The 19110-nt window shown below is 30.2% G+C and overlaps 2 protein-coding genes across 4 annotated transcripts; both read left to right on the forward strand.

Annotated features, from left to right (window-relative positions):
• The first annotated feature begins 395 nt into the window (after positions 1-395).
• Positions 396-18187, forward strand: LOC124937593 (heterogeneous nuclear ribonucleoprotein 1-like). 3 transcript variants are annotated; one of them, XM_047477882.1, is made up of 5 exons: positions 396-791; positions 866-1091; positions 1192-2308; positions 2720-2772; positions 18174-18187. In XM_047477882.1, the coding sequence occupies exons 2-4, from the start codon at positions 870-872 to the stop codon at positions 2731-2733; spliced, it is 1353 nt and encodes a 450-aa protein (XP_047333838.1). In that variant the 5' UTR covers positions 396-791; positions 866-869; the 3' UTR covers positions 2734-2772; positions 18174-18187. The 3 variants fall into 3 exon arrangements, with proteins under 3 accessions (XP_047333838.1, XP_047333837.1, XP_047333836.1); XM_047477881.1 differs by lacking the exon at positions 18174-18187 and adding an exon at positions 2837-3057; XM_047477880.1 differs by lacking the exon at positions 18174-18187 and having other exon boundaries at positions 2720-3057.
• LOC124937595 (cytochrome b561 and DOMON domain-containing protein At5g47530-like) lies at positions 13809-15165 on the forward strand. Its single transcript, XM_047477884.1, has 3 exons — positions 13809-14462; positions 14558-14809; positions 14895-15165. Exons 1-3 carry the CDS (start codon positions 13869-13871, stop codon positions 15141-15143), a joined length of 1095 nt encoding a protein of 364 aa, XP_047333840.1. The 5' UTR covers positions 13809-13868; the 3' UTR covers positions 15144-15165.
• Positions 18188-19110: the final 923 nt, after the last annotated feature.

Genomic DNA, 19110 nt, shown 5'->3' on the forward strand with positions numbered 1-19110 from the left:
TTATTTTAGACTAATCATTAATGAATAATATATTTAAGCATTACTATATATAGGTTCCGGATTTATAGGTCATATCTTACTTTCCTATGTAATTTCAAATTATCAACTTTAGGCCCTTAAAGTTTTACTTGCCTTAATTTATTCCTCAAACTTTCTATTTTCTTTTATATTTTTTATCATCCATCATAAAAAAACTATATACAGTTTATTTATTAAATTTCTTTGTAATATTTTACTATATATAGTAACTTGAATTAAGATTACATTTTTTTAATTAATAAAAATTGTATTTTTTTTTCTTACATCTTCCCATGTTTTTCTCTAATAATTTTTATTTTTTTATTTTTCTTGCATTGGGTACAAGTATAAGACAAGTTTTCGAACAAGAGATCGATCGAGATAAAGGGGTGAAATACGGGGCCATACAGACACTGATGAGGGTGGATATGGCCTCAAAGTTCTTCACTTTTCCTCATTTTAGATCTTAAAGAGATTATTTTGCAACACTTGTCATCACAGTCTTCTTCGATCGAATGTTTTCTTATCTTAGTTTGATTGTGGGTTTCCAAATTCCAACATCTCCGCCATCTTTTCTTAACCTTATTTGATTCTAGTTAATTTCGTAAGCGTTTCTGCTTCTGGGTTCTTCATCTTCTTCATCCCCAGAGCTTGAATTGTACTGGAGTTAATTGATGAACCGTTCGATGCTTTAAACTTGAATAAAAAAAACTACACCTGTAATTTTATCAGATAAATTATAACTTGTGAGTTGCTCGTATTTGTAGAAAAAGGTAAGATCTTGTCTGCATTTTGTTCTTGGGTATTTGATTTTGCTTTTTCCATTCATTTTAACTCTATTTCTTAGGAAAATGCAATCGGATCTTGGTAAGCTATTCATTGGCGGAATTTCTTGGGATACTGATGAAGAACGTCTAAAGGAGTATTTTAGTGGATATGGAGAGGTATTGGAGGCAGTAATTATGAGGGATCGAAACACAGGAAGGGCTCGTGGATTTGGTTTTATTGTCTTTGCTGATTCCTCTGTTGCAGAAAGAGTCATCTTGGAGAAGCACACCATTGATGGTAGAATGGTAAGATGAAAACAACACATTCTTATAGTCTTATAGATAGATAGATAGATAGATAGATCATCATGAATCAAGTATAAGTTGTTGTTGTTCATACCATCAGGTGGAAGCAAAAAAAGCTGTTCCAAGAGATGATCAGAGCACAATGAGTAGAAGCAGTAGCAGCATTCAAGGTTCTCCTGGTATATTCCGTACGAGGAAGATATTTGTTGGCGGTTTAGCATCCACAATCACAGAAAATGAGTTTAAGAAGTATTTTGAGCAATATGGAACCATAACCGATGCTGTGGTGATGTATGATCACAATACACAGCGTCCAAGAGGATTTGGTTTCATTACTTACGATTCTGAGGAAGCAGTTGAAAAAGTGTTGATGCAAACTTTTCATGAGCTGAATGGTAAGATGGTTGAAGTCAAGAGGGCGGTCCCTAAGGAGTTATCACCAAGTCCTATCCGCAGCCCGATTAGTAGTGGTGGTGGATATAATAACCATGGTTTCAGTGTGATCAACAAATTTCTTAATGACTATAATGCAATTGGTGGTTATGATGTAAGAATGGATGGTAGATTCAATCCAATTGCTCCTAGTCGAAGTGGGTTTGCACCGTTTGGCTCAAGTTATGGGATGGGTTTGAATTTTGAACAGGAGTTAAACTTGAACCAATCTTTTGGAGGAAATGCTAGCTTCAACAATGATAATAATAATATTAATAGTCTTAGCTATGGTAGAGAAATGAAGCCTTTTTATGTTGGAAACTCAAATCGGATTATTGCTAATCCTATTGGCTATGATGGAGGAAATGGTGGAAACTCTTCCTTTTTTGGCTCATCATCCAGGAATTTGTGGGGAAATGGTGTAGGGTCAAACTCCATTGGTTACTTCTCCAATAGTGGAGTTAATTGGACTTCTTCTTCTCCAATTGTGCCAAACCGAGGTGTTGAAAATCTGGGTTATGGTTCCTCAGCTGCTGGACCTGTCTCATTGTCATCTTATGCTGCATCGAGTACAGATTATGATATTGGTGCATTTTCAGACTTATACAGCAGTAGGATGACAGGTTATGATGATTCTAAATGGTGTTCAACAATCAATGAAAGGGATGGATCAGGTTCGTTTGATTACATGTTGGGAAATGGAGGATCTGATATTGTTCGAACTAAAACTCCTCCAGGCTATGTTGTTGGTGGTTATGAAGTTATCAAGAGACAAACAAATAGAGGTAACATTCAACTTAACCTTGTCACCTTTATGCTATCTGTATTTTTGTGAAAAAGAAAACACAATAAATCTATAATAGAAGAAGCTAGGCATTGATTGAATTCCAACTGCAGAGAAGTAAACTTTTGCTGTTTCTAGGTTTTAGTTTTTGATAGAATTGGTGCAAACTCTTCAAAAACTAGCTTTCAGCTAATGTTATGTTTGTTGGTTTTGCTCCTTGAGTGAATTTGGGTATTAATGTAAATTTTTGAATCTGAAATGACACATATATCTTCTGCATATTGGGGTAATTGCAGAAGTCTTTCCATTTGACCATCTCCAGAACCAAAAAAAATGGTAGATTTAGATCTGTAGGACACTGATTCAAACCATTTTCTGGTTTTCATGTTTAAGACATGTCTGGTTTGTGCAGGAATACCGGGCTAGGGGGAGGAGAAGGAGACATGTTTACTCGTGAATATTGAGGTAGGACACTTCCTTGTGGACTTATTTTGATAAACACGAATTGAGAGAAATATTCATAATGTAGGGTTGGTTGGTTGGCTAACTCAGCATGTTTTGGAAAAATTATGAGGTATTAGATAGAGGCTTTATGGGAAAGATTATATTGATTATGTCTCTTATAAGGATTGAACTTTTTTGGGATTACCTTTATCTTTATTGCGGTTTCTTGATTGCGGTTTCTTGATTGTAAGTTCAGATTGTGTTATTATTATGGTTTAAGTAAATGAAAACTTTTATTTCGGGTTAGTTTTATCTGTGTTAAACACATAAAATGTTAAGAGAATAGAAATATAACTAATTAATATTTTTGAATGAAAAGCAGATATTTGGAGATGAAGAAAGGGTCGGTGTTCTTTGATAATATGTGATTAATTATTTGATGATTATAATTTATTATCAACAATAATTATATTCAATTAGTATATATATATAATATATATATATATATATATATATATAAATAATGATACTTAATTTTCAGATTGTCTGAATTGTTAGGGTTAGGGTTGAGAGATGGGTTAATTTAAATATATATATGTGAGAGTATAGGTATATTTCAAACTTGCAACCTAACAATTCAAGTACAATTCTATAACCAATTAGACTAATAAGATTTTACATTTTTAATTCAACACAAAATTTGATAAATGCGAAACATTTTAATAATATAAGTTCAACTTTTTAACTAATTAATCTATATTATATATATATATATATATATTGCTTAATTTTCAAAATGTCTGAATTCTCGAGTCGAGAGTTGTGTTTAATTTGAATATATATGTGAGAGTAAATGAATATTTGGGTCGGATTGTGGGTTGATCCGCCCATAAACTTAAAACGGTTAAAAATAAAATTAAAAATGTTATATGTATGTTTCGAAATTGCAACATAATAAAATAAGTATAACTCTTTAACCAACTAGGCTAATAAGATTTTATATTTTTAATTCAACACTAAATTTGATGAACGCGGGACATTTTAATAATATAAGTTCAACTTTTTAACTAACTATAATATATATATATATATATAATGATACTTAATTTTCAAAGTGTCCGGATTGTCGGGTCGAGAAGTGTGATTAATTTGGATATATATGTGAAAGTAAATTGATATTTGAGTCGGATTGTGAGTTGACCCGCCCATAAACTTGAAACGGTTAAAAATAAAATAAAAATGATATATGTATGTTTTGAACTTACAACTTAACAAAACAAATACAATCCTTTAACCAACTAGACTAATAAGATTGTATATTAACGCAAAATATTTTAACTATAAGTTTAACTTTTTAACTAACTTATATATATATATATAAATAATGATGCTTAATTTTCAAAGTGTCCAGATTGTTGGGTCTAGGGCTGCAAATGAGCCGAGTCGAGCTCTAGCTTGTTGGAGCTCGAGCTCAACTCGATTAAGTATTTATTAGCTCGACTCGAACTCGAGCTCGAACGAGCTTATAAATTTGAGCTCGAGTTCGACTCGACTATATTACCCAAAAGCTCGACTCGACTCGAAAGCTTGAACCAAAATTCAATTATATATAATAAATTATTTTTTTTTTTATATTTTTTAATATTATATATATTATATACTTTTATTTTAACATTTTATTTTTTATTTTTTTCAATATTATATAAAATATATTAATTATTACATTATTAGTATTTACTTTTATTATATATATATTAATATTTTTTTTATCATTTTAATATTATATATAACATATTAGCTATTATATCCATAATATTTAATTTTATTATATATAATATATTAATCTTTATTTATCTCTTTCATTATTATTTATAATATACTTTTATTATATATATAATATATTAACATTTTTTTTATCATAAATCCCTAATATTGTATGTCAATTTTTTTCTATCCTCAATCAATTGAAAATTAGTGTTTTTTATATTTATTCAACTCTATCTATATAAACATAAGTTTCTCCTAATACATGAAAAAATTATCTAAAAGCAAAAACAATAACTATAAAATAAGTTAAAACAAATTTAATTAACAATATGATTTTGTAAATTAATGAGATGTGAAGATTGAATAAAGAAAAAGAAGAGTAAAAGAAATTGTGAAAACTGAATAAGAAGTATATAAAAACTAAAGAAGAAGATATAAGAGTGGCGAAGAAGAATAATAACTAAAGAATAAGAAGAAGAGATAAGAGTTATTGAATAAAAAGAGTAACTGATAAAGAAGATGAAGAGTAACTTGAAAAAGAAGAGTAACTGATGAACAAGATGAAGAGTAACTTATGAAGAAAAGAGATGAAGAGTAACTTATGAAGAAAAGAGATGAAGAGTAACTTATGAAGAAAAAGGATGAAGAGTGATGAAGAAGATGAAAAATAACTGATGAAAAAGAAGAGATGAAGAGTGACGGTAGAATATGATAAATGAACTATATAGTAGAAATTAGGGTTTTACTTTAGGATTATGGGCCTTTGGGCTTTGAAGAGAGAGAAATAAAAAAAATATTGTGTAAAATTTTAATATTAAATAAATAAAAAATATTTAATTATTTTGAGGCTCGAAAAAGCTCGACAAGCCATCGAGCAAGCTTTATATGGGCTCGAGTTCGACTCGAATAATAAACGAGTCGGTTCGAGCTCGACTCGAACTCAGTCAAAGTCAAGCTCAAGTCGAGCTTTGACCGAGCAGCTTGCGAGCGGCTCACGAGCGGCTTGACTCATTTGCAGCCCTAGTTGGGTCGAGAGTTGTGGTTAATTTTGATATACATGTGAAAGTAAATGGATATTTGGATCGGATTGTGCGTTGACCGCTCTTAAACTTAAAACGGTTAAAAATAACATTAAAAATGTTATATGTATGTTTTGAACTTACAACATAACTAAACATGTTCAACATTTTAACCAACTAGGCTAATAACACATTATATTTTAAATTCAACACCAAATTTGATGAACGCTGTTGAACTTTAACTAAGAAATCAAACAAGAATTCTAAAAAGAAAGATGAAGAACAGTGAGTTGTATTGATTGGTGAAAACCCAAAGTGTTTGTTACATTGTGAATCTAAGAATTGGGGATCGAGACATATCCGATCCTCATGTGGTAAAAAACTATAAATGAGTCCTTGAAAAAGAATAAACTTTATAAAGTCTTTTTTGAAACTGAAAATATTAAATCTGTAATTATAAGAAAATAAAGATTATTAGTATAAACTAATAATTAAATAAATAAATATATAACTTATCTCAATACTCCTCCCTCAAGATGAATATCTTGAAGAAATAAGTGTGATCGAAGGTCTTGAAATTGAGAAAAATCCAATGCTTTCGTGAAAATATCTGCAACTTGTTTCTTTGTTTGCACATGAAAAAGTTGAATAAAACCAGCCAAATATTGATTTCTAACTACATGACAATCTATGTCAATATGCTTCGTTCTTTCGTGAAAAATCGGATTCTCAGATATGTGTATGGCAGCTTTATTATCATAATATAAAGATATTGGTAACTTTAATTTAATATTTAGGTCATTAAGAATATAAGAAATCCATTGAAGTTCACAAATTGTAGCAGCAAGGCTACAATATTCAGATTCTGCAGAAGATCTAGAAATAGTTGTTTGTTTCTTGGCTTTCCAAGATATGATTGATTTACCAAAACATATATAATAACCTGTTATAGATTTTCTTGTTTCAACATAAGAGCCCCAATTAGAATCAGAATATGCAATTATGGAAGAATCATTTTCATATGGATAAAAAATACCCAATGATGTTGTACCTTTTAAGTATTTAACTAAGTACAAAGCTGCATTCCAATGACATAAGAGAGGTTTTTGCATGATTTGAGATAATTGTTGAACAACATATGCAATATCTGGTCTAGTGTAGTTTAAATATAGAAGTCTCCCAATTATCCTTCTATACTTAGAAGGATCACATAATATATCTTGAGTTTCATCTTCAAATTTTATGTCTTTAATCATTGGCGTGTTTGTGGGTTTACAACCCATTAGACCCGTATTATGTAATAAATCTAGAATATATTTCCTTTGGTTTACATAAATACCAAGATCATTTTGTACAATTTCAAGACCCAAAAAAAACTTTGTATTTCCAAGATCTTTGATAGGAAATTTAGTATCAATCATATGTTTGATCTTTTTGATATCTTCATAATCATTCCCTGTTATTAACAAGTCATCAACATATATTACTAGACCAATCATATTCACACCATTTTGTTTAAAATATAAACAATGATCATGTTGTGATTTTGTGAAACAATATCAATCAAAAAATTAGATATTTCATTATACCATTGCATTGATGCTTGTTTAAAAGCATAAAGATTTTTTCTTAATTTGCAGACCATGTTTATGTTATCAACATTGTTTAGACCTTGCGGAATTTTCATAAAAATATCTTCTTCTAAGTTTCAATGAAGAAATGCATTATTTATGTCAATGTGATTCAAGATCCATCTATTTGAGATTTCTAAAGCAATTAACAATCTTACAGTTACACTCTTAGCCACTGGTGCAAAACAATGATGGAAATCAATACCATCCTTTTGATTAAAACCTTTCGCAACTAAACGCGCTTTGCATTTGTTTAAAGTACCATCAGAATTAAGTTTACTTTTATAGACCCATTTACAACCAATGGTTTTCATGCCTTTGGGTAATTCAGTTATTTCCCATGTTTGATTCAATTCAAGCGCATTTAATTCATCATTCATTGCTTTTATCCACTTTGGATCTTGAGATGCCTGTTTGAAATCTAGTGGAGTTGTGGTTAGATCAAAGTTAGATAAAGAGTTTATATACTCTTGATCTTTGTACAAAGAATGAAAATGATAAGTTTGTGGAGTGTAATCTAGATCAAAATTTTCTTTTGATTTAACATGATTTGCAATATAGTCTTGCATCCAATTTGGAGAGTATTTAGTTCTGGGACTTTTCCTTTGAATTGTTTCAGATGAATCATTATTTTGATCATTTTTGTCAAGGTTAATATATGTTATTGTAATTTCTGTAATATTATTGAGTTTTGATTGATCATTGATATCTTCTTTGAAAGTTAGAATATTCTCAAAGAAAACAACATCTCTTGAAACTACAATATCACCTGATTCAATCTGAAGAGTATACCCTTTCTGATTTGAAGGATATCCAATAAAGACACATTTTATACCTCTATCTTCAAATTTTGATTTTTGTAGAAAAGTATTTGTCATGTAACATAAGCAACTAAAAACTTTCAAATCATCATATTTAGCTTCACACTTATTAAGCATGAAGAATGGTGATTTCCAATTCAAAACTTTTGTTGGCATTCTATTTATTAGATAGGTTACAGTAAGGATAGAAAAAGGCCAAAATTTGATCAGTAGGTTAGAATGTTTTAAAATAGATCTTGCTATTTCAATTAGATGTATGTGTTTTCTTTCTACAACTCCATTTTGTTGTGGAGAATATACACAAGTCTTTTGATGTATTATGCTCATTTCTTCAAAGAACATATTGCATTTTGAATTCACAAATTCAGTTCCATTATCACTAATGATTTTAATGTTCTTTGAATATTGAGTTTTGATCATTAAATAAAACTTTGAATTTTGTCAAAAACAAACGTTTTATCAAAAATTAGAAAAGTCCAAGTGCATCTAGAGTAATCATCTACAATTGTAAGCATAAACGGTGTTTTAGTGTATGATTCTTCTTTACAAGGTCCCCAAATATCAATATGAATAATATCGAATTTGTCTTTAGAAGATGAAGTGCTACTATGAAAAGGTAAACGATGTGATTTACAAATTTGACAAGTTTCACAATGATCCATATTATTGATAAGAGAAGGAAACAATATTCTAAGAACTTAATTAGAAGGGTGTCCACATCTATAATGCACAGTTTTACAATCTAAAGTAGAAAATGAAATTTAGCATCACTATTAGAATCTTTAAGGAAATCAGTAACTATGGAATAGAAATACAAGTTTCTTACACGTTTGACAAGCTCAAGAATATCATCTAATTCAGAGCCCTACATCAAACATCCATTTTTAGAAAATATGCATTTAACTTTTTCATCTGCAATTAATCTATTAACTGATATTAGATTATACTTAAAATCTGGAACAAATAACACATCCTTAAGAATCAATCTATCATTTAATTTGAGACTATCAGATTCATTTATTGTCTTCTTAGATCCATCAGCTAAAAATAAATCAATTTCATGTTCTGTGTTCTTAATATCAAAAAGCAATTTTCTATTATTGCAAATATGTGTACTAGCCCCTGAATCTATTAACCAAAATTGCTTTGAACTGTTTAAACTATTCATGCTCATTGTAAATTATATATCAGTTATAAAATAAAGATTGAGTCTAGAAAATTACCTGCTTCGAAGTTGATTTCTTTATTTTTAGTATACAGGTTAGCTTCAGGTCTAGTATTCCCTTAAATTAAGATTTTCATCATGTCCTGCATCATCTTCATTTGATCTTGTAAAGAGACTGTTTTGTCATTGTTGTCAAATGACACTGAATTCACAGCATTCTTCCTTTTGTTGTTATCCCACCAATCTGGAAAACCAATTAGTCTATAACATCCTTCTTTAGGATGACCCTTCATATTGCAGTGAGTACATGAGAGACTTCTTCTTTTGTCATTGTTGTAGGCTCTTCCATCATTTCCTTTGAATTTTTTTGAACTACCTTCTTTGAAATCTCTTACTGTCATGGCAGATTGTATGCTGGATTGTTGATGTTGTCGATTTATCAGATTCTTTGATTCAACATTCAAAAACATCGTGAAAGCCTTGTATACACTCGGTAAAGGATCCATAACTAGAATACTATCCTTTAGATTCTCATAAGAATCATCCAGACCCATCAAGAACAACAACAAATTATGTTTTTCATACCTAGTCAAAACTTGTTTTTCCAACTTGCATCCCACACAATTTTCAATTTGAGATTTATCACAAGAACATACATGATGTGGTTCAAGATGTAACAACTCATCCCAGTTTAGACGTACCTTAAAATAATATTCTTCTAAATCAAGATTGTCCTGCTTTGTTGTACATATATCTTTTTTAACTCGATACAAGGTTGGACCATTGTTACCTTCATACCTCGCTTTCACTTCATTCCATAGCTCTAAAGAGGTTGTTGTGCTCTGAAAGTGAATTATCTTCTTCTTATCGATTGTGTTCATTATCCATGATCAGACCACTGCATCAATTATTCTCCAGCGAATAGCATCTTGAGGTGCAGTCAGAACTGTGAATGATCCATCAATATAACACATCTTCATTTTTGCAGTAAGTGCCAATTGCATGCTGGTAGACCATTCGAAGTAGTTCTGGCGGGTCAGAACTGTGTGAGTCAATATTGCTCCTGGAATGTTGCCAGGATGAACATAAAGAGGATCTGTGTAATCTCGCTTCAATAGTTCCATTGGTGGAAAAACTTGAAAAGGAACTTGAAATGGAACTTGAGCCGGATCAATTATGCGTTCTTGACGAGCTTTGAAATTAGGGTTCAGAGAACGTACTGACTCATCAAGAAGATCATCGTTGTCGAAATCAAATGAATCGTCACTTCCTGAAGGTTCTTGAGGGTGTAGGATCGCCTCCTACTCTGATACCATGTTGAACTTTACCCAGGAAATCAAACAAGAATTCTAGAAAGAAAGATGAAGAATAGTGAGTTGTATTGATTGGTGAAAACCCAAAGTGTTTGCTACATTGTGAATCTAAGAATTGGGGATCGGGACATATTCGATCCTCATATGGTAAAAAACTATAAATGAGTCCTTGAACTAATATTACAACTTAAAGAAAAATAATAAACTTTATAAAGTCTTGTTAGAAACTGAAAAATATTAAATCTGTAATTATAAGAAAATAAAGATTATTAGTATAAACTAATAATTAAATAAATAAATATATAACTTATCTCAATAAACGTTGAACTCCGGATAACCGGGTTGAGAGCTGTGATTAATTTGAATATATATGTGAGAGTAAATGGATACTTGGGTCGGGTTGTGGATTGACCCGTCTATAAATTTTAAACGGTTAAAAATAAAATTAAAAATGTTATATGTATGTTTCGAACTTTTAAGATAATAAAGCAAGTACAATATTTTAACCAACTAGGCTAAGAAAATTAAATATTTATAATTCAACACCAAATTTGATGAACACGAGATATTTTAACAATATAAGTTTAAAATTTTAATTAACTAATATATATATATATAATGATGCTTAATTTTCAAAATATCTGAATTGTCGGTATAGAGATGTGTTTAATTTGAATATATATGTGAGAGTAAATATATATTTGGGTCGAATTAGGGCTGCAAATGAGTCAAGCCGCTCGTGAGCCGCTCGCAAGCTGCTCGGTCAAAGCTCGACTTGAGCTTGACTTTGACTGAGTTCGAGTCGAGCTCGAACCGACTCGTTTATTATTCGAGTCGAACTCGAGCCCATATAAAGCTTGCTCGATGGCTTGTCGAGCTTTTTCGAGCCTCAAAATAATTAAATATTTTTTATTTATTTAATATTAAAATTTTACACAATATTTTTTTTATTTCTCTCTCTTCAAAGCCCAAAGGCCCATAATCTTAAAGTAAAACCCTAATTTCTACTATATAGTTCATTTATCATATTCTAGCGTCACTCTTCATCTCTTCTTTTTCATCAGTTATTTTTCATCTTCTTCATCACTCTTCATCTTTTTTCTTCATAAGTTACTCTTCATCTCTTTTCTTCATAAGTTACTCTTCATCTTGTTCATCAGTTACTCTTTTTTTCAAGTTACTCTTCATCTTCTTTATCAGTTACTTTTTTTATTCAATAACTCTTATCTCTTCTTCTTATTCTTTAGTTATTATTCTTCTTCGCCACTCTTATATCTTCTTCTTTAGTTTTTATATACTTCTTATTCAGTTTTCACAATTTCTTTTACTCTTCTTTTTCTTTATTCAATCTTCACATCTCATTAATTTACAAAATCATATTGTTAATTAAATTTGTTTTAACTTATTTTATAGTTATTGTTTTTGCTTTTAGATAATTTTTTCATGTATTAGGAGAAACTTATGTTTATATAGATAGAGTTGAATAAATATAAAAAACACTAATTTTCAATTGATTGATGATAGAAAAAAAATTGACAAACAATATTAGGGATTTATGATAAAAAAAATGTTAATATATTATATATATAATAAAAGTATATTATAAATAATAATGAAAGAGATAAATAAAGATTAATATATTATATATAATAAAATTAAATATTATGGATATAATAGCTAATATGTTATATATAATATTAAAATGATAAAAAAAAATATTAATATATATATATATATATAATAAAAGTAAATACTAATAATGTAATAATTAATATATTTTATATAATATTGAAAAAAATAAAAAAAAAATGTTAAAATAAAAGTATATAATATATATAATATTAAAAAATATAAAAAAAATAATAATTTATTATATATAATTCAATTTTGGTTCAAGCTTTCGAGTCGAGCTTTTGGGTAATATATTCGAGTCGAACTCGAGCTCAAATTTATAAGCTCGTTCGAGCTCGAGTTCGAGTCGAGCTAATAAATACTTAATCGAGTTGAGCTCGAGCTCCAACAAGCTAGAGCTCGACTCGGCTCATTTGCAGCCCTAGATCGAATGATGGGTTGATGTGCTCATAAATTTAAAACAGATAAAAATAAAATTAAAAATATTATCACAATTTTCAAGATATTTTATATCATCTACGTAAAAATTTAACAACTACATGTTACTTAAACTAATTTTTGTAATTTTACCGCATGTTGAGTTGACTTAAGGGGAACCAGTTTCAGATAAAATTGTTTGACGCGGAAAAAGAGTTAATTATAAATATATATATAATTTTTATAATATTTGATTTTACATCAAGTAGAGTTGACCTAAGGGCGCCAGTTGAGAAAATTCGTATGGTTTGACTGGTTTGACGCGGAAGAAGTAAGAAGAGTTAATTATATATATATATATATATATATATATATATAAATAAATAAATGCGCGGAAGAAGAGTCAATAGTATTTTCCAATTGGAATTCAGCAAAAAGCATTTGACTTGAGTTTTAATATTATTTATAAAAAAAATGATTGATTTGTTTGAGATTTGTAATTATTTGTGAATTCTAAACTATATACATCAATTATTTTATATGACTTGAAGCTTGTTTGATCTATGAATCTTTTTAATGGTTTTTTTCTAAATGAACTTTGTTGGATGGAATTGGTAAAAAATTAGGTTTTTAATTTTTTTTTTACTCATACCCTCCTCTCTCTCCTATATATATAAAGACATGGAATGCCTACCACAAGTATAATTAAGCAACCCACATGGACAGAGAAATGTGGGCTTGAGAAGAAACTTCCATTTTCTTTTTAATTTTATTTATTAAATAATATTATTCAACATATAAATTTTTAATAATATTAATATATTACAACTCACTAAGATACATATATCACTAATTATAGAGTTAAAAAGTGAAAAACACAAAAAATAGGTTAAATTTTCACTTAAAATATTTTAAAATAAAAAGAAAAGGACAACATTTAGATAAGACTAGCTTTCAATACTAAAAAATGTATTTTTAGGATTTGGTTTATTGTAATATCCTGATTATTTAAAAAAAAAATGTTGATAATTTAAAAAATTAAATATTATTTTAATAAAAAATTAAAAATTACTCATATATAATGATAAAATATAAAATATTTCATTATCTTGATTAATAATTTAAACCATTTGATTTGAAAAGAGTTTTGTTTTAGTTATTCAAATAATTCGCCAAAAATTAAAAACAATTTTCCGTCAACCCCTCTAGTCTTCGTCTTGTAGTCTTCGTCTTGTCTTCCATATTAAGAAGGAACATCTACCTGTCTGAAAAAATATATATAGTCTACGGATCATATATAAGGATCATCTACCTGCCTGAAAATATATATATTCTCCGGGAAAATTGCAGACATGGATAAACCCGCCGTTGCCGTTGCCGCCGCCGCCGCAATCTTTCTCTTCCTGATTTCGTCCTCCTCAGCCCATAGTTGCAACACTGCAAGAACATTCACCGGCAACAGGGTATACTCAATTTGCAATACCCTCCCTGTTTTGGATTCTTTCCTTTATTGGAACTACCATCAGGCAAATCACACCGTTGATATTGCTTACACTCACTACCCCGTAAACACCTCTAATTGGGTCGCTTGGGCCCTTAATATCAACGGCTCTGGCATGACAGGAGCTGACTCCCTCGTCGCCTTCCAGGGCTCCGCCGGAATGCGGGCCTATACCTCTCCGATTGCAGACCATGGAACGACACTTGCCGAGGGACCGTTGAGCTTCAATGTCAGTTCCATCTCTTCAGAATTCCTTAACAATAATGAAATTGTTATTTTTGCCACTTTGCAACTTCCAGCCGGAAGAACTACTTTCAACCATCTCTGGCAAGTAGGTCCCCTTTCCGGTGACATTCCGGGGATTCACGAAATGAATACAGCTAATAAGATTTCAATGGGTACTGTGGATTTCATTAAGGGAGGAGCCTCTAAGAAAAACATAAATGTACGTAAGCACTGATCTTCATCTATCTATCTATCTATCTATTATTTTTAAATATTCTAATGGAACAAATTTTGGGGCGGGATTTCATTTCACAGATCCATGGAGTGTTGAACACAATAAGTTGGGGTATACTGTTGCCGTTTGGTGCGTTGGTGGCTAAGTACTTGACGGTGTACAAATCGGAAAGTCGAGAATGGTACTTTATCCACAACATCTGCAAAATCTCTGCTTACATCATCGGAATCGCCGGATTTGCCACCGGACTTATAGTCGGCCAGCAGGCTCCGATACGCAATATAATTCACAGAAACATTGGCATCGCCCTCTTCTGCCTAGCAACCTTTAAGGTATGAATTAATTAATTAATTAATGATAAAAACCACCATTTTCAGGTTATTGATAAATTGTTCCGTATGTCTTGCAATTAAAAAGGTGTTTGTTTCGATTTGTGAGCCAAAAGAAAAGAAAACATGTCTTATCTTTAAAAAGCACAAAGAATGGTACTGGACATGGTATCATTGGGGGAATGGATACGCTGTGATAGTCCTGACTATAATAAACGTGTTCAAAGGATTCGACTTGTTGAACGTGGATAAGGGATGGAAAGGGGCTTACATCGTATTAGTCATCATCTACGGCGTGAACGTGGTCTTCTTGCAGCTTCGCTCCTGGTGTATATAGTAATTATGAAAAGAAAGAAAGACACTCTTTCCGGCAGAGTCGACAAGTACCCTTACGCCGGAAACGGCGTCCGGTCGACGAAGGAGAACGTGTAGACTATATATATGTGTGTGTTATTAAAGGTTGTTAGGTCGGGTCGGGTCGGGTGGGGTAGAATGTGATGATGAATCACATTTTCTTGCCTTATTTGTCTTATGCTTTTTTCCGGGGATGTGTGTTTGTGTGAGAGAGAATTTATTATAAATTCGAATGATTACTTTTGATTTGTATTTTCATAAATAAAAATGAAAAAATATCATATTTATAAATTTTCTCTTCAATATTTTGATACTTAACGTCTAACTTAAATATATCATTTTAACACTTAATTTTTAACATTTTTATCATATTTACACCAAATTGACAAAATTTATAAGCTCCGGTAATGTTTTACAAGGTGAATAGTACATACTATAATTAATTTTGCCATCAATATCCATTTTTTTTTTCTTTTTTCCTTAATTTCAAATCTATATATATATAATGATGCTTAATTTTTAAAGTGTCCGGATTGCCGGGTCGAGAGCTGTGGTTAATTTGAATACTTGGGTCGGATTGTGGGTTGACCCGCCTTTAAATTTAAAACGGTTAAAAATAAAATTAATATGTTAGAGGTATGTTTTGAACTTGCAACTTAACATAATAAGTACAACTCTTTAACCAACTAGGCTACTACAAGTTTATATTTTAAATTCAACACCAAATTTGATAAACGCGGGACGTTTTAATATTAATATAAGTTCAACTTTTTAACTAACTAATATATAATGATGTTGAGTAAATGGATACTTGGGTCGGATTGTGGGTTGACCCACCCATAAACTTAAAACGGTTAAAAATAAAATTAAAAATTTTATCCGTAATTTTTTTCACGATTTTTTATATTATTACTCGTGCAAATGCACGGGCTAAATGCTAGTTATCATAATTGTCGGTCGAGAGCTATGATTAATTTAGATATATATGTAATAGTAATGAATATTTGGAGTCAGATTGTAAGTTGACCCGCTAATAAACTTAAAACGATTAAAAATAAAATTAAAAATGTTATATATATGTTTTAAATTTGCAACTTAACAAAAACAAGTACAGTCATTAATATTGTTTAATTTTTAAAGTGTCCGGATTATCAGGTCAAGAGTTATTGCTAATTTAGATATATATGTGAGAGTAAATGGATACTTGGGTCGGATTGTGAGTTGATCCGCTCATAAACTTAAAACGGTTAAAAATAAAACTAAAAATGTTATATGTATTTTTCGAACTTGAAACCAAACAAATACAATAATTTAACCAACTAGGCTAATAAAGTTTTATATTTTAAATTCAATACTAAATTTAATGAACGTGAGACATTCTTAACAATATAAGTTTAACTTTTTAATTAACTATTATATATATATATATAATAATGCTTAATTTTATATATAGTGTTTGGATTGTTGGATCGAAAATTGTAGTTAATATGGAAATATATGTGAGAGTAAATAAATATTTGGGTCAGATTATAGGTTGATCCACCCATAAATTTAAAACGGTTAAAAATAAAATTAAAAATACAATATATATGTTTTGAACTTGCACTCTAACAAATAAAACTAATCAAGTATATATAACTCTTTAACCAATACTTCACGTTAGTTCTAGCGAAGCCACCAAATATGTTAATGAATTCAAAGTAGTTATATTTAAAACTAATTATGATACATAGTGCATATAGGATATAATCGATGTTGCTTCGAAGGTTGTCTATAAGAGTATGATTAATATTGAGTTATTTTATTGTATACCTGATCAAAATTTAACAACGGGACTTAAAGAGATCAAAGATGACAAAGACGTATTATCAATGTTTTCATATTTAACTCACTATAAAAAGATTGAAATCTACATAGTTCATGAGCTAAAGAAACCGTTTGATTTTGATAATGAGGATTGCATGAGATAGACTGATGGTAGGCTAAGTCAATTGTCAAAAGAAATAAATTTTGAAGTTGATGAAGAAGAAGTTGAAATAGTAGTAGAAGAAGGTTAAGTAGTCGTCGGAGAAAAAGAAACGGAAGTAGAAGTTGAACAAGAAGAAGTCAATGAACATGAAGAACTTGTTTCAGAAAATAGTGATGAAGATTCTATGTATGAGCAACCACAATCTGATTTCGAAAATCCCAATGGAGAACAACAAAATGATGATAGGAGTGAAAATACCTATGATGATTCTGTTTATGGAAACTTTATATATGAAGTAGGTGAAGAAGATATTGATTATGAACATTTTAATCTAGAAAACTTGGTTTATGAACCAACGAGAAAATCAAGTCAAAGACGTACTTATAATCCCAATGATAGTGGGGATTACAAAGTTTATGCAGGTTGACATGACTTTTAAGACTAAGGAAAATGTGAAAATTGCAATAATAGAATATTGTTTTAAAGTTAAGACATGCTGACAATAAGAGAATTAAGGTTATATATATATATATATATATATATATATATATATATATATATATATATATATATATATATAATAATGGTAAGTGTCCAAAGGTAATGTGCGTTAGCAAATATAAGACTTATAAGACTTAAATAATCAAGGCTATTTAATCAGAACATAATTGTTATACAGATAACTAAATTAGTTTAGTAACAGCTCAGTTCATTGCATTGAAGTTTGAGAAGAGGATTAAAATAGATCCTAAAATTACATTAAAAATTCTCATGGAATTAGGTAAAATAGAACTTAATGCCAAAGTCACACAATCCAAGGTTGTGAGAGCCTTTTCCCAAAAAAAAGGTTGTGAGAGCCAAAACCCTTGTTTTGTAAAACTTAAAAGGTGATGGTTTGAGAGAGTACCAAAAGTTATTTAGCTATATTGAGGAGATAAAATCTAACAATTATTGGTAAGTGCTGAGTTGAAATTAAGAAGAGATGAAGAAACAAATGAGTTACAATTTCAAAGAATTTATGTATGCTTGGATGCGGTGAAAAAGGGTTGGTTGGCTGGTTGTAGACCTATAACTGGAATGGACGGTTGTTTTTTGAAAACTATTTTTAAGGGTAAATTGTTGTCTATAGTTGATCGAGATGCGAATAATCAGATGTACCCTCTTGCATGGGCTATGGCTGAAACGGAGAGCAAAGACTCGTGGTGTTGGTTTTTTTATCTTCTATTCAAAGACATTGATCTAATTTCTTTGATGGTTTTGGACATGGAAAAGGTAACATTTTGATCTGATTTGTTAAATCAAAAATATTATATTACATTTATTTTGATACTTAAATTGTCTATGATTTTGTATAATTACATTAATTAATAGTAGCAGTAAAAATTATTTTTCTAGAACTGGAGCACAAGTTTTGTGCAATTAAATTTAGTATCCTTGTTGCTTGCTAGGGTCGCATATTAGTGCATAAGTGGCCCCACAATATTTCATCAAGGTTAAAGAATTGCTTTAAGTTAGCAAATCTCAACGTCATGAATATCACGTATTCTTTTGTGGTGGTAAGGGTTATGAAATAACCCAGGGTAAGGTAACCATAGACAGTTAAAAATCAACAAAAAGATGCTCTTGTCTTGTCTACTATACTGGAGTTAATTGGACTTCTTCTTCCTCTCCAGCTGTACCAAACCAAGGTGGTGAAAATCTGGGTTATGGCTCCTCAGCTGCTGGCCCTGTCTCAATATTGTCATCTTATGCTGCATCGAGTACAGATTATGATATTGGTGCATTTTCAGACTTATACAGCAGTAGGATGACAGGTTATGATGATTCTAAATGGTGTTCAACAATCAATGAAAGGGATGGATCAGGTTCGTTTGATTACATGTTGGGAAATGGAGGATCTGATATTGTTCGAACTAAAACTCCTCCAGGCTATGTTGTTGGTGGTTATGAAGTTATCAAGAGACAAACAAATAGAGGTAAC

Source organism: Impatiens glandulifera, chromosome 5 (genome assembly GCF_907164915.1).
Source record: "Impatiens glandulifera chromosome 5, dImpGla2.1, whole genome shotgun sequence".
NCBI classification, from domain to species: Eukaryota; Viridiplantae; Streptophyta; class Magnoliopsida; order Ericales; family Balsaminaceae; genus Impatiens; species Impatiens glandulifera.